This window comes from Eleutherodactylus coqui, chromosome 13, assembly GCF_035609145.1.
Source record: "Eleutherodactylus coqui strain aEleCoq1 chromosome 13, aEleCoq1.hap1, whole genome shotgun sequence".
Lineage (NCBI taxonomy): Eukaryota > Metazoa > Chordata > Amphibia > Anura > Eleutherodactylidae > Eleutherodactylus > Eleutherodactylus coqui.
In genome coordinates this window covers 40,484,527-40,508,885 of record NC_089849.1, presented here as the reverse complement: position 1 = coordinate 40,508,885, position 24,359 = coordinate 40,484,527, and the positions used below count along the sequence as shown (strand labels likewise).

The 24,359-nt window shown below is 48.0% G+C and overlaps 1 protein-coding gene across 4 annotated transcripts in view; it reads left to right on the top strand.

The window, feature by feature from the left end:
* The first annotated feature begins 8,318 nt into the window (after positions 1 to 8,318).
* WIPF2 (WAS/WASL interacting protein family member 2) overlaps positions 8,319 to 24,359 on the top strand; it is a 21,945-nt gene continuing 5,904 nt past the window's right edge. The window contains exons 1-8 of one of the 4 annotated variants that reach the window (XM_066587168.1): positions 8,319 to 8,435; positions 11,229 to 11,262; positions 14,917 to 15,050; positions 18,384 to 18,516; positions 20,243 to 20,374; positions 20,632 to 21,255; positions 21,344 to 21,559; positions 22,070 to 22,171. In XM_066587168.1, coding sequence (XP_066443265.1) covers positions 14,988 to 15,050; positions 18,384 to 18,516; positions 20,243 to 20,374; positions 20,632 to 21,255; positions 21,344 to 21,559; positions 22,070 to 22,171 — 1,270 coding nt within the window. In that variant the 5' untranslated portion in view covers positions 8,319 to 8,435; positions 11,229 to 11,262; positions 14,917 to 14,987. Of the gene's footprint in view, positions 8,537 to 11,228; positions 11,263 to 14,916; positions 15,051 to 18,383; positions 18,517 to 20,242; positions 20,375 to 20,631; positions 21,256 to 21,343; positions 21,560 to 22,069; positions 22,172 to 24,359 lie in introns of all 4 variants that reach the window. The other 3 variants (XM_066587170.1, XM_066587169.1, XM_066587171.1) reach the window with 3 other exon arrangements.

Here is a 24,359-nt window from a genome sequence, read left to right as displayed (position 1 = left end):
TACAAATTAAATTATATTCGTGAATCAACTTATCCAGTTTAGTTTTGGCACGGGTCCAAGATTTTCTCTTTTGGGACTTGTTATATCTAGGAATTGCTCCATCGCAGTTCCGGTCAGTAGCCCCATACTATTGTTGGTTGGCACCAGCATATACTATTTTTACGTGTGGGTACCTTCCTCCTGTTATATGAGCTATTCACTCATATGGGGTTTCTCTCCTAACATTTTTTATCATTAGCTCAATATAGAGCTGTGTTTTTGTATATGTATGTTTGTCTATGTCACGTCGTGTCAGTGAGGCACCCTGAGTTGTTTAAAATATTATTTAATAAAAGTTACGTTTTAGGAATACGTTCAGTGAATATTTTTAAGCATGACCATTATTCTTGGCAAACAGTCTTTTAATAAACTGATGTAAACTGCTGTCCTGGTTCGTTGCCGGACAATTTTTAATTAACCATTAGTGCTTCGTCTCTGGGTGCAGATCGGAGCTCAAAGTCTTTGTTCACACACAAGTGTGTCTGTAATGGCTTGTGATGATGCTGGCAGATAAGAGGAACCATGCTGAAGAACAAACAATGAAGGTGGTGGTTCCCTTTAAGCCAAACAGGTGAAGGAATGGCTGACAACCACAGGAGTCCATAAAATCTTTACACAATTTGCTCTACCTCAACAGGGAGTCCATTTTTTTGTGTACTCAGAAGCCTCCCCTCCTGGGGCGATCCCACAGGATTTCGGGCTTCTCTCCTCAGACTCTGTGGTGAATCTAGTGGGACTCTTGTCTGTTTCAAAGGAGCTGATCCTAAGGGACCAGCACAAGAACGGGTTCGGGCACTGCGAGTCCCTGGAACCCGTGTCCCCCATCTGAGTCAGGTCCTCTCCTTCCCTGTGGACAAGGGCTACTTGCCTTCCCTTCTCTTCCCATCCATCGGGCAACACCTTATCAAGGAAGGGCCTGTACAGAACCACGTTGATACAGTCTCTCAGGGGCAGTAGCAACAGGCGGCTATATCCCTTCTCTTCCAGGGACCCGATAGACAAAAGAAAAGTGTCCAGGCACACACTCCAGGATCTCGACATTCTCCTGGTGGATAAGGATCCACAGGGGATATTGGGATAGTACGGGTCCTGTGGGTGTAGCATATCGGACAAGTTTTTTACATGCCGTAGCCCTGGAAGAAGCAACAGGGTCCTCGTGGGCCATGGCAGAGACAGTAGGCTCTACCTGGGATGGGGTGCCTATGGCGCCAGCCGTAGTGGAGACAGCAGAGGTACAACAGGGTACTAGAGTCTCCATGCCTGCCTGTATTACATCTTGTATCCAAGATAGAGGTGGTACAACAGGGTACTAGAGCCTCCATGCCAGCCTGTATCACATCTTGTATCCAAACTAGATGTGGTACAACAAAGTACTACAGCCTCTATGCCTGCCTGTATCACATCTTGTATCTAAGCTAGAGGCTTTACAACAGGGTGTAATGGCCCAGAGTTAGCGGGGGCCCTCCATAAGTTTGAATGTGTTTGTCCTGTGCAATATTATTGTCCGTGTCTTCTATGTGTATGAATTTGATGTGTATTGCACCTCCGCAGCACTGAATGGGTTAAAGTCTGGGTTATGTCTGAGAAGTGTATCTTGTTGTGTGTCATGTGACCATGTTAGATATATGTGTTGGCAAGGATGCTATGTTAGGTAGTCTAGAGCAGTGTTCCCCAACTCCAGTTCCCAGGGACCGCCAAGAGGTCATGTTTTCAGGATTTCCTCATGGTTGCACAGGTGATGTAATTATTGTCGGTGCCTCAGACATTGCCACAGGTGTTCTTACCATAGGATATCCTGAAAACATGACCTGTTGACGGTCCCTGAGGACCAGAATTGGGGACCACTGGTCTAGAGCAGTACGCTTCAGTAAAAGAGAGAGAATTTAGGTCTGAGTCTTTCTTTTTTTAACTGTAATTTTTATTTGAAATTTTCAAATTTTACAATAATGCAATAAACATTTACCTGGAATGCATCGCAGTCTCATTAATGCACAACAAAAGCAGTTCACAATGATATAGATTGGGGGGAAAGAGAAAAGAAAACATGGCTGAAATTCAAATTTTGAATAATCTTCTCCTTAGTGTCCCTGTCCAATCTTGAAACTAGACTGGTAATTGAAAGCAACAGAATACTAACGGCCTGGCCAGGGCCTAGCCTGACTTAAGGGGGGATAGGGAAGATTTAGGTGTAGGTGGGGACGGGGTAAGAGGTGACTGCTGAGACAGGGTGAGTTTTTCCCATGGGCTGGATGCTACAAAAGACAGCCTTGGCCTATAGCAGTGATGGCAAACCTTTTAGAGCCTGAGTGCCCAAACTGCAACCCAATACCTACTTATTTATTGCAAAGTGCCAACACGTCAGGGGGGCGGGACTTATACGTATGATTTAACCCCCGTCATTCTAAAAAAGGACAGCGCTGTTTCAAAATAGACAGGGTGCAGATTTGGACTGCTTTTTAGATGCGGAAATGCTGCAGAATGCCCTCAGCGGAAATTTCTGTGGAAAATTCTGCAGCATTTCTGCATCCAAAAAGCAGTAAAAATCTGCACCCGGTCTATTTTGAAACAGCCCTGCCCATTTCCGCCATATGTATACATACCCAAGTGGTAATAGTCACTCCCCACAGCGCCCCCCCGCGTACCAGTGACACCCCACAGCGGCCCCCCGCGTACCAGTGACACCCCACAGCGGCCCCCCGCGTACCAGTGATACCCCACAGTGGCCCCCCGCGTACCAGTGACACCCCACAGCACCGCTGATCTCTCTGCCTCGGTCCGCCGCTGCTCCTTCGCCGCCCCCTCTGCTCCATCTGCTACCGACGCTTCCTCTGCTAAGGCCACACGCCCCCAGCCTATCAGAAGCTGGGGGCGTTACAACATGTAAAACCCCTATATTATGTTGCCACCCCTAACTTCTGGTGGCGACATAATACAAGAATACCGGGGAGCCACGGCCCCTCCAGGTACTCACTAGTGGTGAGCGGCCGATGGCGGCACGTGCCAGCAGGGAGGGCCCTGCGTGCCGCCTCTGGCACGCGTGCCATAGGTTCGCCACCACTGGGCTATAGGGTGGTAATTCAGTTGGCATTTATTATTACTTTTGTTTTCACATGGAGACTAGGGAACTAATACTTTGCGAGGGGAGTATTCTAGCCATGTTATCCATATTTTCAAAAACTTCTCGTGCCTATCAGCTAGAATATGTCAATTTTTAATTTATTTGATATCAGTCCCTCCTGCGCTTGACCTCGGTAAATTCCAAGGAAGCTTTGCTCCACCAACAAGCAATAACGCTTTACGGCCAGAAAAAGAAAAGAAATTAGTTTCCTAGAGTTGGGGGGGGTGGGGGGGGGGCACATTACTCATGCATTTGTTTAACAGCGCCTCCCAAGGGTTTTTGCGTATGTTGTGGCCTGTGACTGAATAAATTAGGGAGTAAACTCGAATCCATAGTCTTTTAACCCGAGGACAGGACCACCAGACATGGAGCATATCTCCCAAAACCAAACATCCACAGAAACAGTTGGGAGAGCGTCCGGGTACTGCATGGGCTACTTGATCTGGGGTTAGGTACCAGCGGAACAAGCTTTTAAATGAAGCCTCTAGCATTAATATATTTCTGGCGCTACTGTTAGTAGACTCCCCTATATGGGTTCAGTCTTCTTTGGAAAGTGTGTCATCTCTGTCCCTTTCCCAACACGTTACGTACAGTAATTGCGTACGGTAGGGGGAATGCACCAATCCTGAGTAAATCTGCGAAATGAAGCCTCTTGCGTGTGGGTATTTATAGCAATATCTCTTAAATGGAGTTAAAGTCAATGGAGAGCATGTGTTCTTAAGGAGAGAGGATATAAAATGTTTTAGCTGTAGGTACTGGAACACTTCCGACGGCGGTAAGCTATATTTTTCCTGTAGGGTTGGAAAAGGGGTGGGTCCATTTATGGAGAGCAATTGGTACAGTTTGATGAGGCCTGATTTCGTCAAACTTCCAAACGATTGGGGGTGATTCCATTCCCGGCGGAAACATAGGATTTTGCAGGAGTGGCGTAAGAGGTAGTTAAGGGGATATTAGCTTCCCTGAATACTTTATAGAGTCCCAGATATGAAGGGAGTGGCTGGTAATGGGATTGCTGATTAGAGGTCTATGTTTAGGTGGTATTCATAAGATGGAGCTGGTAGTAAGGGTTGTATTTCAGTCGCTTCCAGGGACACCCAGAGAGGGGTGTTAGAGAAGGAGTGCAAGAGAACTATCTGAGCCACCCGGGCCGCTTGGTAGTATTTAAAATAATTAGGAACTCCTAAACCGCCCTTCTGTCTGTGTCTATACAAGGTGGATCGAGCAACCCTTGGAACCGTGTCACTCCATACAAATTGAAGGGACATCTGCTGAAGAGTTTTCAGCATGTATCCAGGTACCTGAATCGGGAGAGCTCTGAAATAGTCTAAAAACTTAGGAAGGAGTGACATCTTTAAGGCGTTGACCCTCCCAATCCAGGAAATGTGGTATCGGCTCCAACTCTGCAGGAGTACCCTCGTTTTGCGGAGAAAGGGGATCTAGTTTTGACTATATAAGGATGCATAGGAGCTTGTCAATTGGATGCCCAGGTAGCCCAAAGAGCCCGTCGCCCACTGAAAGGAAAAGTTTGTCTGGGGAAAATCTACCAACTCAGGAGATACATGAGGTTAAATGCTTTGGATTTTGTATGGTCAATTGTTAAACCGGAGAGAGACCCGGATCTGGATAGTTCCACCATTAGGTTGGGTATAGTAGTGTGAAAGGAATATATGAGCATTAGCAGGTCATCTGCAAACATTGATAGGTTGTGGTGAACTGAAGCGACCTCGATCCCCTTTATATCAGGGTTATTACGAATTTTAATAGCCAGAGGCTCTATGGCCAGGATGAAGAGTAATGGTGACAGCGGGCAACCCTGTCGTGTCCCTCAGTGAATTGGGAATATATCTGAGCAGAAGCCCCTATAATGCACAAATGCTCTGGGATGGGCATATAATATCTGTAGCCATGAGAGAAACTCGCTAGGGAACCCTCCATGGGTCAAGGACCATAGGTAGTCCCAACCGAAAGTGTCAAAAGCTTTGTGTATGTCTAGTCATAGTAGCATGGCCGGGTGAGGTGGATTACTCTTCGCATGCTGTCAGGGACCTAACGGCCTAGGACAAATCCAACTTGATCTTTCCCAACTATTGAAGGAAGGGCCATAGTGCAACTAGGATTCAGGTGAGGAGCTTTACGTGTATTAAGGAAATAGGGTGGTAATTTTGTTTGTCCAATGAGTCTCTATCTGGCTTAGGTATCATAGATATCGAAGCCTGAAGGGCTGTCTGGCCGATTTGATGACCGTCTCCCATTGCATTGAAGTAATCTGCTAGATAGGAGCACAGAATTGGTGAAAAACTTTTATAATACGGGGCAAAAAACACGCCTGGGCCAGGTCTTTTATTGGCCTTCAGTCCTTCAATGGCGTTTTTCACTTCTTCTTGGATAATCTTAGATGCAAGATTGTCAAGAAATGTTTCTTCAAGTGTAGGTAGTGGTATTTCTTGGAGAAAAGAGGTGATTTAGTTTATAGGGAGGGAACATTGCTGTGAGTACCTAACTGAGTGCGTAATTTCTGTCCTATGGAGTCAGTAAGGCAAAGATCCAGTTCAGTTCTAGCTTGAGACCCTATTATAGAAATATTAGCAAAATATCAAAATCTATACCTGAAACATATAAACTAAAACATTTAAACTAACCCGCAGAGAACCTGGGCACCCGGTTAACGTGAAGAGCTGGGAAGGATAAGTGCCGGCTTATCACGGCTGCACTTACCAGGCTCTGCTCACGAAGGGATGACGCGCAGTCAAGGCCAGTGTAGGATCGCAGGCCAGCTTCGACACCCCTAGGATAGGGAATGCCAATATACGGGTTGATAAGGGTAGTAGTACTTATCACTTGTGACACCACCGTTACCACACACCAGTATTCTACGCGGCGGAGAAAAGAACACAGAGACTTGTATATAGTACCTTGGGTCCCCAGGAACGGTTAGGGCCCGGTATAAGTTTTACTGCAAGAATCAACTTTACAAAACGGGTATTCAAGGAAACGCAGGTACAATTCATTTTAGAACATTAGCAGGCTATAGCTCAGAGGTAGGGAGGATACACAGGATAAATACGGTCCTACAGTCCACATTATCTGTGTGTCACCGATCCTGGATTGGGAGTACTCCGGAGGAGGAAGGGGGGTAGGGGTCGCTCTGCACACTCTCTGACAGACGATTATTAAAGAAGGCTTAGCCAATAAGCACCCTGCACGGCAGGCGCGTGGGTGTCACAATAAAGTACCTCTGTGCGGTGATCCTAACTATGGACGGCCGTACAGGAAAAGCCTGTAGTGTGAACTGGTGCCTTGTTTAGAACTTTTGTAGCGTTCTCTCTCTTTCTCTAATGACAGGACTCATTCCTCTCACATCCACACACCAAACACTATGGGATATCGCTCCTCTTCCCCCATCTTCGCCTACATGGAAGCTGAAGGTGATTTCATGTGGCACTGTGTTAGCACTCTCTTGCATCCCTGAGCAAGATGGCACTCACAGATAGAAGACAGAACTCCCCTTCCCGCTCTCAAGCGCTCACATTTATACCCTCACTTGTACCACATGATGTGACAGAATATAGGCAGACAATGATTTTAGCAGAGTTAACCTCTCAAGCGCCGCAGCTGTGCATTACACATACTGGATATGACAGGACAAGGTTTGCACTGTGCATCTACATGGGACAAAACATGTATTTCTGGAGGGGACCAGGATGGTGTTCTAGGCCACTACAGGATCACACAGATAACTTGACTGTGGATTGTCTGGATTGCTCCGTGTATCCTCCCTGTTACACTACCTTCTCTTGCTGTATCTGTGCCAACCTGTTGTTGAACTGTTATGGAAGTTTAAGTAGACGGACATTACCGACCGTTCCGGTTTTGTTCAGAAAAGTTAACCCTGTGTGTGGACTAAGTTATTTTCCAACTACAAGCTTCACCGCAGAGGACGGAACAGTGGCGTCACGAGTGGCAAAGGACATTGAGGTAACTTCTGGTTAGTATTCCACTGTGACCTGCCCAAGCAGTAACCCAAGCTACCCCCAGGGAAGGAGATGGTAAAGCCCCGAGACAGAAATAATGTTTATTTTTCCCTCCATCTCCTTGGCTGTGGGCCTGCTCCTTGCACGCTGCGGTACAGCAGGGTACTAGAGCCTCCATGCTTGCCCATATCACATCTTGTATCCAAGCAAGAAGGTAATAGAACAGGGTACTAGAGCCTCCATGCCTGCCCATATCGCATCTTGTATCCAAGCTAGAAGCAGTACAACAGGGTACTAGAGCCCCCATGCCCGCCCGTATCACATCTTGTATCCAAGCTAGAGGTAATAGAACGGGGTACTAGAGCCTCCATGCCCACCCCTTATCACATCTTGTATCCAAGCTAGAGGCAGTACAACTGGATACTAGAGCCTCCATGCCCGACCGTATCTCATCATGTATCCAAGCTAGAAGCAGTACAACAGGGTACTAGAGCCCCCATGCCCGCCCGTATCACATCTTGTATCCAAGCTAGAGGCAGTACAACTGGATACTAGAGCCTCCATGCCCGACCGTATCTCATCATGTATCCAAGCTAAAGGTGGTAAAACAGGGTACTAGAGCCTCCATGCCTGCTCGTATCACATCTTGTATCCAAGCTAGAAGCAGTACAACAGGGTACTAGAGCCTCCATGCCCGCCCGTATCACATCTTGTATCCAAGCTAGAGGCAGTACAACTGGATACTAGAGCCTCCATGCCCGACCGTATCTCATCATGTATCCAAGCTAGAGTTGGTACAACCAGGTACTAGAGCCTCCCTTCAATGGGTCAGTATTTAATCACACATAGTAAGTGTCTTCCATCCAACAACTTCTCGGGGAGGGATTGTATTTTACAATGATTGTATAAGAAATACTACCCTGGGCTCCAGCAGCCAATCAGAGCCCAGTTTTCATTTCATATTCCACTCTGGTAAAATGAAAGCTGTGCTGTGATTGGTTGCTACGGGCAACAGAGCTAGTTTCTCTTTCATTTTCCATAAAGCGCTGCCGTGTCCTCCTCACCATGGCAACAAACCAATTGACCTTCCTAACTTGGCAGCAGTAACGTCAGAGCTCTGTGACCTTCCCAACATGGTGGCCCTCACTACCCCGCCAGCGTGCGGCGACGTGATGACGCCAATCCCCTCGAGCGCCACGCCCCCTTGCGGTGACTCCATTTTGTGCTAGTGGAAGGAGCTGCAGGTTGTATTTCCGGGTTGTCGGAGACCGGGGAGACCGGAAACCGGAGGGAGCAGCGGAGAGAGGGTAAGAGGCCGGAGGAGGCTGCTGGTGGACCCGCGGCGCTGTGGGAGGAGGAGGGTGATCCAGCGGCGTAGATGCTGCGGGACGGGTCCTGGCTGCCATAGGTGACTATTACTGGGGTCACTGGCCGCCAGCTACTGGAGAACTACATGTCCCAGCATTCCTTGTCACCCCCAGCGTGGAGGGCGTGCTGGGACTTGTAGTCCCCTTCCTGTTGCCATAGTGAATCTATAATGATATGTCTGTAAATGGGACCAATAGAGACGTGATAAACTTTACTGCTGCAGAACTACAACTCCCAGCATGCCCCGACAGCTGAAGACACTCAGGGCATGCTGGGAGTTGTAGTTCTGCAGCAGCTTTAGAAGGAGAATTGCAGAGCATTTAACTCTAGAGGTTGTATATTGTATAATGCTCTCTATCACTCCCTGTTATCAGCTGTTTTGTTGCACTGTAAGCTGTGTTGACTACATGTACGCCCCGCTTAAAGGGGAGCTCCGTCTTAAAGGTATAATGACTCTGCTTTTTTACCTCTGAAGCCCCCGCAGACCTGCTCACAGCTGGGTGTTTGCTACAGTTGCATCTTACACTACAGATTGTTCTCCTCTCCTGGTAGTTTGCTACAATGTATCAGAATGGAGGATTCGTACACAGAGGGGATACAACTAGCGGCGCAGGTCTCCGTTCGCGGTCAGCAGCGTAGCGGTGTGCCGCTGTCTAGATGATGACCCCCAGCAGTGCCTGTCATGTTGTTGGCGTTGATGGGATCTGCCATCTTTCGCAGTGTTGGGGGTCATTCACATCGCCGCTGAGAGGTTCTGTCTATTTGCTACATCTAGGGGGCACAGAAATGGCGCCCGGGTGGCACTTACTATAGCGGCACCACCAGACACACTGTGCGTCGATAGTCTAAGACGCTGCTTTGACTCGCATGAGCAGCGCTGGCCAATCAGAGCAGCGTCCAGTGTGTTGGGTGGTCAGAGAAGCGGTGCGGCCATCTTGGTTTGTCCGAGGATCGCTATAAATGGCGCTGTAGTCCTGGGAGCTCCTGCAACGTCGCATTTCGTCCGATGATCATGTGACCGCGGCAGCCGTTCTTGGCCGATGGAAGGTGATTGGTGGAGCGTTCGTGTTTTCGCTTGCACCAACGTTGAAAAGCTCCGTCCTGCACACGGCAAAAACCCGCTTGTGGCGAAATCCTCGTCCGGCCGCGCCACCCGAACGCGCAGAGCTTCAACAAGTGTGTTCTGCCGGGCGGCTATAAGGGTCATTCACACGGGCCGATTCATCTTTGCATGGAACCGCCTTTTTGGGCGATGTATATAGGACGCCCGGAGGATTTGCGCCCTCGCTGCGATACGGATTAGTGGAATGTATGTCAGCGGTTCACTGAGCGGGAAGTAGTGCAGAGATGGAGGTGACAGCTGTATGGTATCTGTACTATGACAACTATGACTGGCATGGCTGCGGTATCTAGTGCCAGCTGAGTCCTCGGGTTGGTATGTGCGCTGTAACGTTAGTGCCATCTTCAGGAGGGTGATGCCACCTGCTAGTGTTGGCACCAGGTTCAGTCTTGTCACAAACTACTGCAGAGCGGCTGTATAGAACGGTGGTCTCGGGGCAGTTGGGGTCAGCTAAGGTTAGAGGCTTCTAAATCAATGCCCCCATCACTTTGTTACTCCTGTGTCCCCCTTGTGGTGGTTCGGGGTAGCTCGGGGGCTCCTCCACCACCTGAGATGAACGGTCTGTCCTAGGGTAGGTCCATAGCGGTGTAGACAGTTGTCCCCACCCCCCAACAGCGCCCCTCTTCTGTCAGGTGCCTACATTCACCATATTCCTCAGGCACTTTCCTAGCACATACGTTGAGCAAGTAAACCCAGTGAGATATGACCTGGGCACCAGGAGCCTTGCCAGGGGCGCGTGGCATCTTCTTACACACTTCCCATTACCGTCACAAGAGCTGAGCAGCAATACATTTTGGGAAACGCCAGCATGAACAGCGCTTCCACAGCCGGATCCTCGAACCGATGACTATAATCTTTACGGGGCGTGATTATGGCCATTCACTATACCGTTATAGTTATTTTGCTGCTTTTCTACCAGCCAATTATTGTTACAGTTGGTCAAAACCAAACGAATCGTGATAAGGGGTCAATAAGGCTTTAGAGGAGTCAGAATTGCCGCTAAACACAGGAACTGCTGCTCCAACCCCAGTGTAGTGGCCGGCGCTTGTAACTGCAGGGGCAGCTCCCATCAATGACCTCCGCAGTTACAAGCGCCAGCCTTGTATGTAGCGGCAATGACAGTGAGCGCCCGATCAGCCGGGGGCTCGAATGGCGGACTCCAGCCGATCAACTATTGGTAACCTATCTTAGGTGGCAGTAGTATTTCCTTGGAAACCCCCTTTAAGCCACCTGTGCTGGCCAAAGTGGAGTACTGCCGTAAATAAGTCTTCCTCTCTCAAGGACTTGGCATGTTGGATATTGCATATTGGGTGCGGTGCTACAATGGGGGACACCTAAAACATTCCATCACCATCACTGACCCCTCTGAATGGAGGGCATCCATTGGAAAATGTGCTAATGAGTATAGGTGGAGACTGTGCCCCATGCCGGCTTCCAGAGGTCTTGTAGGTAACGTTGTAGATATGACTGTAATACATGTGGTCTGTATATCACATGACTACAAACCGCTAAGTATGTCACATGTAATATTGGAAGATGATTGGCCTTGTAAATGTCTCTTGCCCTTTAAACCAGACTCACTCGGTCCGTCTCATGTGTGTTCTGCTTGCAGGCCATGTTCCAGATCTAGTGGCTGTGTGTTTAAGGTGAGGCTCCTAATCCACCCTTTTATTGTCTATCGACCTCTCTGCACGTTGTCCCGTCCCTCCTGGTTTATATTCTGTACTAAAAGACATATAAAATAGTAGAAGGTGACAATATTGTCACATCTATCCCAATTACTTATTTCAAAGTCATCACTTAAAGGGATATTGCCATCTCAGACTTCTATGGTGTATGCCATAAAAGTCAGGTAGGTGCGAGTCCCATCGCTGGGACCCACACTTACCTCCTTTTCTGGCCTCATCGCCATTGAAACGGCTGTACATTGGTGGTCCGGGTGACAGAAGCGGCCAAGGGAGCTTTGCTAAGCTGCTTTAATAACTCCCATAGAAGTCGATAGAAGTTACATGAACGGACTAGCACAGTTAGCTACGCTGTTTCCATAACTTGACTGTTATGAAAATGGTGTAGCTTGCTGTGCTACGTAGTTGGCGCAACTTCCATCGACTTCTATGGGAGTTATAGAAGCGGTATAGCCTAACCGCATATGGCTGTTTCCGTAATCCCAACCAACCTTGTACATAGTGGCGTTTCCAGCGCTAGAGACGGGAGCGACCCTTTAATCAACTCCTTTGAAAGGGAGGAGGGGGTAATGCCATTTCCTAAAATGGCAAAAAGCACAGGATATGACATAACTACCTGATTGGTGGGTGTATCTGACTGCTGGGATCACCACCAGTAACAAGAACAGGCGTCCCATGCCGCCTCTGTGAATGGAGTGGCGGTCCAGCATTGCACGCTGCAGCTTGATTCACTTCAATGGGACTCGGCCTGCAGTAGCACATCAGACCACTACACTATGTACGGCACTGTCTGCTTCCAGCATCAAAGCCGCTCCGTACATTGGAACATGGCGAATGGCTGATTCCAGGCAGCAGACCCCTGCTGATCGCCTCCTGATGACCTATACATCAATGTTAGCAGTGAGACAACCCACCCAAGTAAGGCCACATTCACACAACACTATTGTGGGCGCGCTTCAGCTCTCGTAGTACGGACAAGTGTCACACCCAACCTCGGGTCTACTGACCCCAAACCTGCAGGATCATAGATGATGCCGTCGGCCAAGACATTAGGTCATTATATGGGTGCTAAAATGTGCCCACCATACGGCCGTGTGAATGGAGCCTGACTATATTTTGCCCCTGCCCCCTCTTGTACATTTTGATACTAGATCAGTTTGGCGGCTGCTGAATGCTGCGATCCGTCTGCCAGGTTGGTAAGGAGGAAATAATTATAGGTGCTAACGATAACAGGATCTGCATAATCCATGCTTCCAAAACAAAGGTGGCGCAGAAAGGAAAACACGAATTACGCATCACTGATGGGCACCAGCTCTGACCCTGCTTCTTCCTTGTCACACCCCTTCTATGGCCGGCTGCACACAGCAGAGCCGGCCTTAGAAGTAGCGGAATCCGGCGACCCTGCGTACCTGCTATGTCTGTACTACGGACGCTCGCCAGCGGTCATGCGCAGTACAGGTTTTTTTATATCTGGTTTTCCTGTACTATTGCTAGCAATGACATGCGTCCCCGAAGCCTATCCGAAATGTCATTGCGGATGGGCTTCAGGTCGGACGGCTTCCATTGACTTCTCTGGAGGCCGTCCGCCGCAAAATAGAGTATCCTGCGATTGTTTTTCTTTTTTTCTCCGCTCCCGGGATACGCAATTTGTTTCCGCAAGTGTGAAGAAAATAGCTATTTATTTACATACCTTTTCCGTGTGGACGCCGACCGTGGAGCTGGCCTGAAGGAAACCGCTTACAGGATCGGTCGCCCGCCTGACATGTCTGTTTTAGCAAATCTTCAAAATTTGCATTGCCGTTCTTCAGTTATTCCTTGGGGAAATCTATGAATACATTGGTGATTGGACGCTCCTCCTTGTCAATAGGGCGTGTCCCTACACACTTCGAGAAACTGGTTGGGCAGTGTCACGCTGCGTAGAGACATGCCCGTTGAAAAGGGGGTATAATAGCACCCAGTTGCCAATCTTGTCATACAGTTCTAGTAATGGCAAAAGAAAGTTTCAAGAAAAGTTTTTCCTAAAACAGCCCGGTCGGTAGAGCCGCCCCTCTTCAGCGCGCTTTCAGTAGAGATTTCTGCATCTATAGATTGAAAGGAGCTTAAAGGGGTTTTCCCACAACTTGAAATTGCTTCACCATTACTCTGTGCTTCCTGGTTGCTGCTGACCAGGACATGTGACTGCTGCAGCCAATCACTGGCTTTGGAAGGTCACTGCAGTGATTGGCTGCAGCAGTCACATGTCCTGGTCAGCAGCAACCAGGAAGGGCAGCGGTTGTAAAGCAATTTTGAAGTCATTAAGGGAAAACCCCTTTAAGTTAGGGGGAGCCAGGAGCGTCACTTTAAATCTATTGTCTGTCCACTGTGCATCATGCATCAGAAATGAAGCTTTGGCTAAAAAGACAGTGTCTCCCGTGGGTAACCCCCCCCCCCCATGCCATAATAAGACCACATGATATATTATATATGTTTCACTTTCCTTGATTTCACTTCTGTGCCTCCTTCAAGCCCTGATAATTGCAGTAAAGCAGCTTGTGATTACATATGCTGAAGTTCAAGGAGCTCGTTGGGGAGGAATTCTCATATTTAATGTGTGCTCCATTTCCTGTTTAGTTTTAGTAAACCACAGAATGGCGCCGCGGCGGTCCGCAATTATACCGAAGTGCCTAATGTAGAAAGAACAGACCTCGGAACACTACGGCGATCTCTAAAGGGGTTGGACCAGAATTACAGCACAGGGGATACCTCTTTTCTCAGTGGGGGTCCCACTTATCTGGAGAACGAGGGTCCCGTGTCCCCCTCTGTCTTCTCCCCACCACAGTTACTTCAGGAGTAATGGAGCATTGGTTGAGCATCCGTCTTCGGGACGCCATTCGCTTCAGCGGCGTTGATGGGAATAGCCGAGCGTTTGCCGTTCGGCTATTTCTGCAGTTCCGTTGAAAGTGAATGGAACATCCGTGCGCTTGTGCAACCAGCACTCCATTCTGCTTTCTCCTCACTGCGGCCGGTGTAAGAAGCCCACATAGAGGGGGAGAACTTGTAACTCTGGTAGGACCCTTTTAAATTCCTCTGGTGGCAGTCTCCGCCACTGCTGGTGTGGTGACATATTACATAATGTGACCACAATGACTCTCGTCACCCCCAGATTCTGGGCGGCTAGTGGCGGCACCCATGGAGACTGGCAGCGGTGCACCGTAGCAGAGGTCCAAAGTCAAGTACATGACAAAGGTGTTGCAGTTTAGGCATTTAGCGGACTAACATACTTTAATGACCCCTGTTACTTTCATAATGCAGGCAGCATGTTATAAAGCAGGAGCTGCCGAGCAGATGGATATATAGGTTTGTGGGGAAAGTTTCAGTATAACTTGTACTCTCTTCCTATAGTTGCCTGCTCTTTCTGACTTAGGAGTCCAGTGGGCGGTCCTACTTGGTGACCATTTGTGTATGCAGATTGTCAATCACTGATAGGACCGCCCCCTGGACTCAAGCATAGACAGCAGGGATTTACATAACTAAAGTACAGGATATACTGAATCTTTCCCCCGTATCCTGCTTTTTCCGATTATCACAGTAGATTGGTCTGGCTTTTAATGGGAGTCTACTGCTGCTTGCCTACAGGTTCGTGTGGTCCCCACCCCATACAGGGGCTGGTTTCAAGTGTCAACAGGGAGTTGTCCTGATCAAGAAAGATGCCTATCCCTCCACCTCCGCCACCCCCACCGGGACCTCCACCACCTCCGACCTTAAACCAGGTAGGTGCAAACAACTAAACGCCATTTACACGGTCAGCTAAACGATCTGCACGGGCGGGTGACGTCACCGCTAGTCGTTTAGGCAGGTAGATCTCCGCTGAGTATTGCTCACTTCTCGTTCAGCACTTCCTATTATATGTGGATTGCGTCGCAGTAAGACGCAGCGAGAAGTGAGCAAACCAGCATTTTTTTTTAATTTTTTTTTTTTTTTATAGTGCTTTGCATTTAGACGTAACGATTATCACACATTTTCGTTCATTTGAACCAATTTTGCGCGCTAATTGTCTCGTGTACATGGCCCGAGGTGCTGGGTTCACGCTTGTGTTAGGTATTGCTTTTTCCTCCCGGGAACAGGTCCCTCCTATGGCGAAAACAAACTATTGGCTACAATGGGGTCTGTCGGGCTTCTGTCATGCCGTCCAGCCTCTTCCTGGATGTAATAGCGCAGCATGCTACACTAATTTGGCCCCAATCTGCATCAGAGGCTCTAATTGGAGATCTGGCCAGAGACTAATTGGCATGGCTTCAGTATCTAGGACTATTGGTGATACCAAGGTAGCCGGTTCTCTTCTGTGCTACTCCCCTCGTACAACCTGTATAGATCTATTGTAAACGGGTCGTCGGAGGTGTTCAGAATTGGACCAGAGATGAAGAGACAGATGGGAACTATCCGAGGCCCTTGTTTTGGCACAAACTCAAAACTGCCGAAGCTGTAATTTACTAAAGAAGTAACCTGTGGCTCAGTTGCACAATCCGGTCTGGGCAAACAGAGGAGGATTTAGTAGGGAGTGTATCCGCCGTTAGCTGGTAAGGTGGCGGGCGGTGAATGAAGGTGGAGCGCGCCAGAGATCTTTCAGCCGCCTTCATTCACTGTTAATAGACAGACATTCAGAGATGAGCGAAAACTTTGTCACTAGCGGTGAGGAGTCTGTGAGCTGAGACAAAGCAACTACTGAGCGACTTGCTGGGTTGCATGGTAACATGAGACAGCTATCACTGAAAATCGCTCGTCTTTCGACCGATTGTTGGTCACTGTAAAGCCACTCTTAAGCTGGCCATATACGTGAGATAACCATTCACTAAAGGCCCATTTCCACGCAACGATTACCACTCAAAATTCGTTTAAACGACCAATAATCGTCGGTGTAAACCCTGGCATCATGCGCTTTTTGTCTGAATGATTTTAAGGTGAGCTTAAAATCCATCATTCGGCCGCAGAGAGATAAAGTATCTCTTAACAGACCACATGCTATGTTCTCCACAGGAGATTACATTGTGTTCTGCTGGCAGCCCCGAGGAGAACAATGCAGCTGTGTGCAGAGCCCACCCCATATACTGGGTTCTGCAAACGGCTCCTGGAGGCCCTTTTACATGCAAATGAGGATGATAAAGTGTTAATGGACATTAGTGTGATTTGTCGCCCAGCATCTTCGTTCAGGGGAGAGCCTGAAGACCCTCATACACATTAGATGGGCGGCTCATTACGCTGATATTAATAGGTTTGGACAATATACATCTAATGTGTGTAGCCAGCGTTATGGCCCTTTTACATGGGATGATTATCGGTCGGAATCGTTTAGATTCCCGCGCTGTAGCGCAAATCTAAATGATATTTGTCCCGTGTAAATGCATGCAGAAAACTGAATGATGTGTCGTTCAGTGTAAACAGCAGTCATTCACTTTTGAATGTCTGTCTGCTTACCGTGAATGGAAGCGGATGGGACAGAACGCTCCCCGGCCGGGCTGTCATGAGAGGGATTGTGTCACTTTGAGATATGTACGTGGTAAGCTGCATGCTGTCATGGTTTAAAGGGCTAAGCCAAAATCTAAAGTTGGCCCCTATCCACAGGAGAGAGGATAACTATGATCAGTGGGGGTCACAACGCTGAGACCCCTACTGATCCTTAAAACGGGGAGGGGGGGGGTCCTATTTTTCCCCTCTTCACATCACTGCCCAGATGCTTCCCCACCTACAATTACGTCATGTTGAAAGAAGCAATGGCCACACAACCACCACTCTAGTCATTTCAGGGGGATGACGGACATTGTTGAGTGCTTGTACCTTGGCCTTCCCTGGTATTCCCATTGGAAGCTGCATATGCGACCGCTGCTTCTTCCAGTCTCCTCCTCACTGCGGGGAGTGCAGTAAGCCTGCAGTGAGGGGAAGAGGGGGGACATGGGAGCCTCCTCAGGACTGGAGGGGGTCTCAGTGGTGACACCCTGTCCCCTTCCCCCACACTGATCAAAAAGGTATTCCCTATCCTGTGGAATAACTTTATATTATGGATAACCCCTATAAACAATGACTGCATGCAGCTTGCCATGTACACAGGATATTCCCTCTTCCTCCCCAAGTCATACAAACCGTCTGACAGGCCCATTATAAATCTATATTGGCAAACAGGTAATGAGACAAGTAACATCCAGAAAGCTGGCAGGACGAGCTCCTAATGGTCCTTTTAGGCGAGCAGACTTATATATTGAAGGAAGGAGTGACGTCGCCGCTGGCTCGTTTGCTGTCATGCAGCCTGTTTAGGCAGGCAAATGCATCGTTGGCTGGTCCAAACGAGAAATAGTTCAGAATTGTAGAGTCCCTGCTAGTAATGAGAGGGACTGAACGATCGCTGTTTAAACTGGATGAGAACCGAACAAGCTAATGATGATTATTCTGCCCGCACAAAGTGAACGATGAGCAAAAAGTGATTTATTGTTCCTTGTTCGGTCGTTGGTTTGCATTTAGATCAAATGATTATCGTTCGCTTTTGCTCATTTGAACGATAAGCGTTTCATCTAAAAGCACCCTGAGGCCGGCTCCACACGGGCGAGATTCATGTGCTGTGAGAGGCACAGATGTTGGACACGTATAAAGCCTGTTCTTTTGAATGGGGTCATACACATGAGCAATTTGTTGCTTTTTAGTCCTGCATCACACCGCAATGCGGGGCAAAAATCGCGCCGTGGCCTCGCATTGCCCATTCTTCTCAATAGGGGCCGGTGGCAGCGTCGTGCGGTGTGCTAGGTGCACAAGGGTGCAATGCAAGATCTCCTCATTGAAAACAATGAGACACTGTCGCTGACGCTGTCAGCCGCGGTTGAGGATCGCTACTTCCCCCGACGTGATGCACGATGGTATTGATATAAAAATGCTTCGCATCCACAGTGAACTTGCATGTTGGCGAGCGCGATCGGGTCATGATTGGCCTCAGGCTGGCTACATACACTATATGTATATCGGCCAAACCTTTTAGATTGTGGGTTAACCTTCGTAATGATCACATGGGCACTGCGTATTACTGCTCGAGACATAACTTGTTCTTTGGTCTCTGCCCGCAGGCTAACACCGAGCCCCCTAAGCTTTCACGTGAGGAGCAGAGGGGCCGCGGGGCTCTTCTTAATGATATCTGTAAAGGAGCAAGACTAAAGAAGAACACCGCTGTGAATGACCGGAGCGCCCCCGTGTTGGAAAGTAGGTTATTGTGTGACTTGTGTGTAATCAGGAAGTACTCATGTACTCCCCAGGCACTCCTTCACTGGATAAATATTGGCGGACATGAAATGTCTGTGTTGGAAGTAACACAATTTACTGAACTCTGTACTTTCCTCATACAGCCAATGGCACAGAAGTGTATAGAAAGCTGCATGGAAGGGCATATAGCTTGCCCGGTGAGACGGTCACTTCCCATATCAGGGCTTGATAGCTCTACAAGTCCTGATATACTATCCTCATTAGGATCCCAGTGATGGACACGGGGACTAATGTCACCATAATGCCACTTCCGCATGGTGGCGGTATAGAGAAGTAGTAGTCCAAGATGCTTCCTACACTTGTAATTGGACATCCGCACTGGCTAAATTACATTTTATGGTTAGGATCTGGAGGGGAAGCTGAAGAACAGGAGCTGCTTGTGTTTTCTCATTAAAGACCATTATTCCCTATGCACAGGATAGGTTGATTAAATGTCTGATTGCTTGGAGTCCAACTACTGGGATTCCTGAATGTGCGAACCACAACTTCATTCACTTCCATGCACCAGAAGAAGATTGTCGAGCGCATTGATAGCGCTTCATTCCATAAAGGTGAAGGAATGGCGATTATGCATGTCCACCACTCCTCCATTCACAGGGGGCATTTAGGAAGTGTAGTTTTTTAGGACCCAAGCAATTCGATATTTATCCCCTGTGGATAAGGGCATGAATCTCTTTAATGAGAAAACCCATTCAAGGCTAGTCCAAGACTGATGCATTTCCTGTATGTTGTAATAACGTTGTTTCCAGCTATATAGTTGAAAAACCAGAAATGTGACAAATGATTGGAACTGACATTAATCATTCAAATGCAATGTACATCCATTGACAGACCCTGTTGTAGCATGTACTGAACATCAGGCCTGTGACGGCGGTATGATTGTCTTCATGACAACACTTCCTGTCTGTGCTTTGGTGTGTGTTATGAGGTCAAGAGGGTTAACACCACTCCTTAGGGAGAACACTTAAGAAGTTGAGTGAGGAGACTTAGAAGGCCTTTCATGCTCTTCTGGGTAATATGCAAATAATGAAGATGGAACAATAGCTTTGCTCTGCAGCGCCACCTATCGATAGGATCTCATTGATGAGACCCCCTTCCCCACTGATCCTAAGAATGAGGATCCCAAGTCCCTGATCTTGCTCGCTGTGGGGAGACTGCGCACCCCCACCCCCCTAACATTGAGGAGATTGAATGGCGCGGCGGTTGTGCATGTGTGGTGCCGCACCATTTCTTTTCAGTGGGGCTGCTGGAGATAGCGGAGCACATGTGCTCTATTAGTTCCATCAGCCTCATTGATATGAAGGAAGCTGCGTCCGCTTATGCGCAACTATTGCTCCGTTCAATGTGACGTTCCTGTGGGTGGATGAAGAATCCCTACAGAGACAGGACACTTTCTTGGGATTGGTGGGAGCCTCGGCAGTGAGACCCCCGCTAGTTAGACTTGTCTCCTATCCTGTGGGTTGGTGATGAAAGGTAAGGTAATTCTGGTCCAACCCGTTTAAGTGAGATGACCGCCATCTAACTCCCTCATAAGCATGCGGGGGGGGGGGGGGGCGAGGGGAGGGTCAGGGTTCTATGATTTCTTTTTTCGCGTGTCGTGGTATCATTTACTTATGTTTCCCCGTCTCCACTCTCAATGTCGTCTAACTGATGTAATGTTTTGCAGAATCTAAAGGCTCGGGTGGTGGTGGTGGATCTGCGTTTGGGCCAGCTGGCGGAGGTGCAATGCAACCGAAAGGAGGGCTCTTCCAAGGGGGCGTTCCTAAACTGAGACCAGTGGGGACCAAAGACAGCTCAGGTACATCATGATGTGGGTTTAAGAGTTTTATTGCTGGTACACGCAAGTCATAATGTTTCTGGAGTGGTCTAACTGGCTCCGGAAGTCTTCAGTGTTTGGCTCTGAGTCTTGCCCCACTATATACGCCGCACTATTATATATATATATATTATATTTATTATATAGTTTTTATTATCATATTTTTTGTTATTATATATTTTTTTCTCTTGCACAGAGGGGACCTGAATTTGTAACTTTTTCTAACGTTTTATTTTTAGAAAGCCCATCTGCTCGGTCTCCTCTTCAGGGTTCCTCAACCAGATCAGCTGCTCCCCGTCCTCCAGTTTCAGGAGGGAGACCCCAGGATGATTCTGACAGCAGCAGCAACCGTTCTTCCCCTCCAGAAATTGGACGAGCCCACAGGCCATCTTTGCCAGATCTTACGCGCCCTCCTAGCACCACTAGTCCTGGAATGAAGCACAGTTCCTCTGCCCCTCCTCCGCCTCCCCCTGGGCGACGCCATGCTAGTACAGCACCTTCTCCAGCTCAGAACGCCAAACCTTATAGTAGGGATAAACCCTTACCACCAACCCCAGGGCATCGGGCCCCTGCTGCTCCTCCAGTAAAGCCCCCTCCCTCTCCTGTTAACATGCGGACCCCTAATTCTCAGGGACAACCTCCTCCACCACCACCTTATAGACAACCGCCTCCTTCTATGAATGGACCACCTAGTCCCATAAATGAGCCGCCACCAGATCTACCAATGCGGCACAACTCTCTCCATCGTAAGCAACCTGCGCCAGTGCGAGGATTGGCTCCTCCACCACCACCTTCAGCAAATCTATCTCCGGGTGGTAACAGACCACCGCCCCCTGCAAGGGACCCTCCATCTAGGGGAGCAGGTGAGGCACTGCAGGAATTAATCGACTAGTATTCTGTTACTTTCTGAATAATGTTGCAGTTTTGCATTAACATGTTGTCCTATTGCAGCTCCACCTCCACCACCTCCAGTAGTACGTAATGGGGGCCGTGATGCACCACCACCTCCTCCCCCTCCTTACCGAATGCATGGCACAAGTGACACAACACAGAACCGGGCTAAGCCGCCCCCTCCTCCCTCTCGAACTCCGTCTGGACCTCCCCCGCCGCCACCTCCTGTTAGGAATGGACACAGAGACTCGATCTCTGTTGGAAGGTCATTTGCAGGTAAGAGCTTGAGTTCATTTCCCACCACTGTCAAAAAACTTTAAAGGGGTATTCCAATTTTTAAAAAGGGCATATTTTAAAATGCCACCACTGTACACTGACGTGCCAAAAGTCATTGGATAGCGGTACTAAAATGATTATGAAGTCGCCCTCAGGTGACTACTTGAGAACGCCCACACCTGTAGAAGTTGTGAGTGAGCTTGAACACTGGCCAGCGTCCTCATGGCAAGGCAATGTGAATTATCAGAGTTCCAGCAATGCATGATGTTGGGTGCCAGATATATAGGATTGCTTTAATTCCTGACGTTGGTGGACGTCTAACATTCTTCAATATGCAGTGTCAAGTGTGCACTGGGAATAGGTCATAGAAGGCATTACCACCCGCAGTGGACACACTGCTTGAAAACTCTTGGGGTTACCTTTGTTACACGGACTACAAACAGCTGAACCCCTCTTTTATACTCTGCTGTGTGGTTTACATATGACTTACCGATAACTTGTGCATTACAGATGACTTTGAATCCAAATATTCCTTCCACTCAGTGGATGAGTTTCCTGCTCCAGAGGACTTCAGACCCTTCCAGAAAATCTACCCCAGTAAATCAATCAGAGGTGAGGTTTGGTCGGGAGCAGGGTTTGGAGTGTCAGCTTAGGGGTGCGTTCACAGGTGCGGACCTGTACCAAAATTCACACCATTTGGTGTAGATAGTGACACTTTTTTTTGCAGCATGTCCATATCAGATTTCACCCTTTTCAATTGAAGGGGTAACGTCTGCTGTGACTCTGCGGCAAAATCAGCACCATTTCCGCTATGTATGAATGCACCCTTATGTAGGAGTCTCACCTTACAAGGTGTCTACATTATAGTAGTAATACACAGATCCACACACATGGATGCACTTCTTATGAACTGTCGGGAGACTTTTTTGCTCAGTTACTGGATGACTGAACTGTGGCCGGCAGACAGGGAAACATTCACTTCAGGGGGAGGGATTGTGTAAAATCGGGAGCAAAGTGACTAAATGGCGCACTTCATACTCTACATTTTAGTGCAGCTTAAACTGACAGCTCACCATAGTGAATGATCATGGTTGAAGGTTTTGATAGACGTTTCTAGTAGAAGTTCTTAAAACTGGTCCTGTGGCAAAACTGCAATGCATATTTTTTTGCGTGCATTTCCTTGCCGTCAGTAGGGGGTGCTAACACCAGTACATAGATCTGCATTTTCACTCCACTCCATGCAGAGCCTTGCCTGCTTCCCTCCCGATCTCTCCTGGCCTTTAGTGATGATGTCTTGGTCCATGTGTCTATGTAACACATCATCAGTGGATGCCGGGATGCATCCATTGATGTCTCTACTTGCAGTTTTTAGATTTGTTGCAAATTTTCACTTCTCCACTGAAGTTTATGGAGAAATCCAGTGTGTGGATGAGAGGTCTAGAAATCCCCTAGTTTTCGCTGCCACTGTAACACACTGCTTATTTTTTGCATGCAAATCCGCTGTAAAAAAATGCGTGACATTTTTATTAGGAGGGCCCCAGAAATAGTGTCTTGCAAGTGGGGCCCACAGTCATAAATTTTGAGGGAATCTGGCAGCAAGTGATCATTTATCCTTCAGTGTCACCGCAGGGAAAACGAAACCTTACACAAGTCTCAATGGACTCCAATCTGTAGAGAGCTGCTTTTTTATTTTTTTTTCCATTCCAGCCTGGGAATTACTTGTCTCTCTGTTATCTCCAGGAGTCACTATTTCAGCCACTAGTACTTCCTGTATGATAATATTGCATGGACTGTACCACACAGGCTTTTCAGAGGGAAAGGGTGAGCAACAAAACTCATCAGTGAGGCCGGATTCGCACAAAAAGTTTTTGCGCACCGTACGCTGAGCATTTACGCAGCAAAAGAGCACATTATGAAGAATTGCATTAACTGCCCATTTCAATGAATAGGAGCATGGTGTTTTTTCTTTTTTTTGTTTGTTTTTTAACGCACGATTTGCATACGCAAAAAGTACAGATGCATACGCCTGCAAATGCACTGCACAAATGCGAGCATAGATGTGCTTATGCTGTGTGACACCGGCCTTACTGCTGACTACCTGTTGCACTTGGTGCATCAGTAGTCTGACACTGCATGCTGCTATGATTAGCCAGCGTTGCTCAAATGCACAGCGCACATCAGGTAGTAGGGGAAGCGATGTGACTATCTTGGTCTGTCTGGGACTGGAGGGTTGCTCTTGAAAAGCCACTCCAGTGGCTTCATTATGTAAGTGTGTGTGTGTGTGTGTGTGTGTGTGTGTGTATATATGTATATATGTGTGTGTGTGTGTGTGTGTGTATATATGTATATATATGTGTGTGTGTGTATATATATATATACACTACCGTTCAAAAGTTTGGGGTCACCCAAACAATTTTGTGTTTTCCATGAAAAGTCACACTTATTCACCACCATGCGTTGTGAAATGAATAGAAAATAGAGTCAAGACATTGACAAGGTTAGAAATAATGATTTGTATTTGAAATAACATTGTTTTTACATCAAACTTTGCTTTCGTCAAAGAATCCTCCTTTTGCAGCAATTACAGCATTGCACACCTTTGACATTCTAGCTGTTAATTTGTTGAGGTAAGCTTGTGAAATTGCACCCCACGCTTCTAGAAGCATCTCCCACAAGTTGGATTGGTTGGATGGGCACTTCTGGCGTACCATACGGTCAAGCTGCTCCCACAACAGCTCAATGGGGTTCAGATCTGGTGACTGCGCTGGCCACTCCATTACCGATAGAATACCAGCTGCCT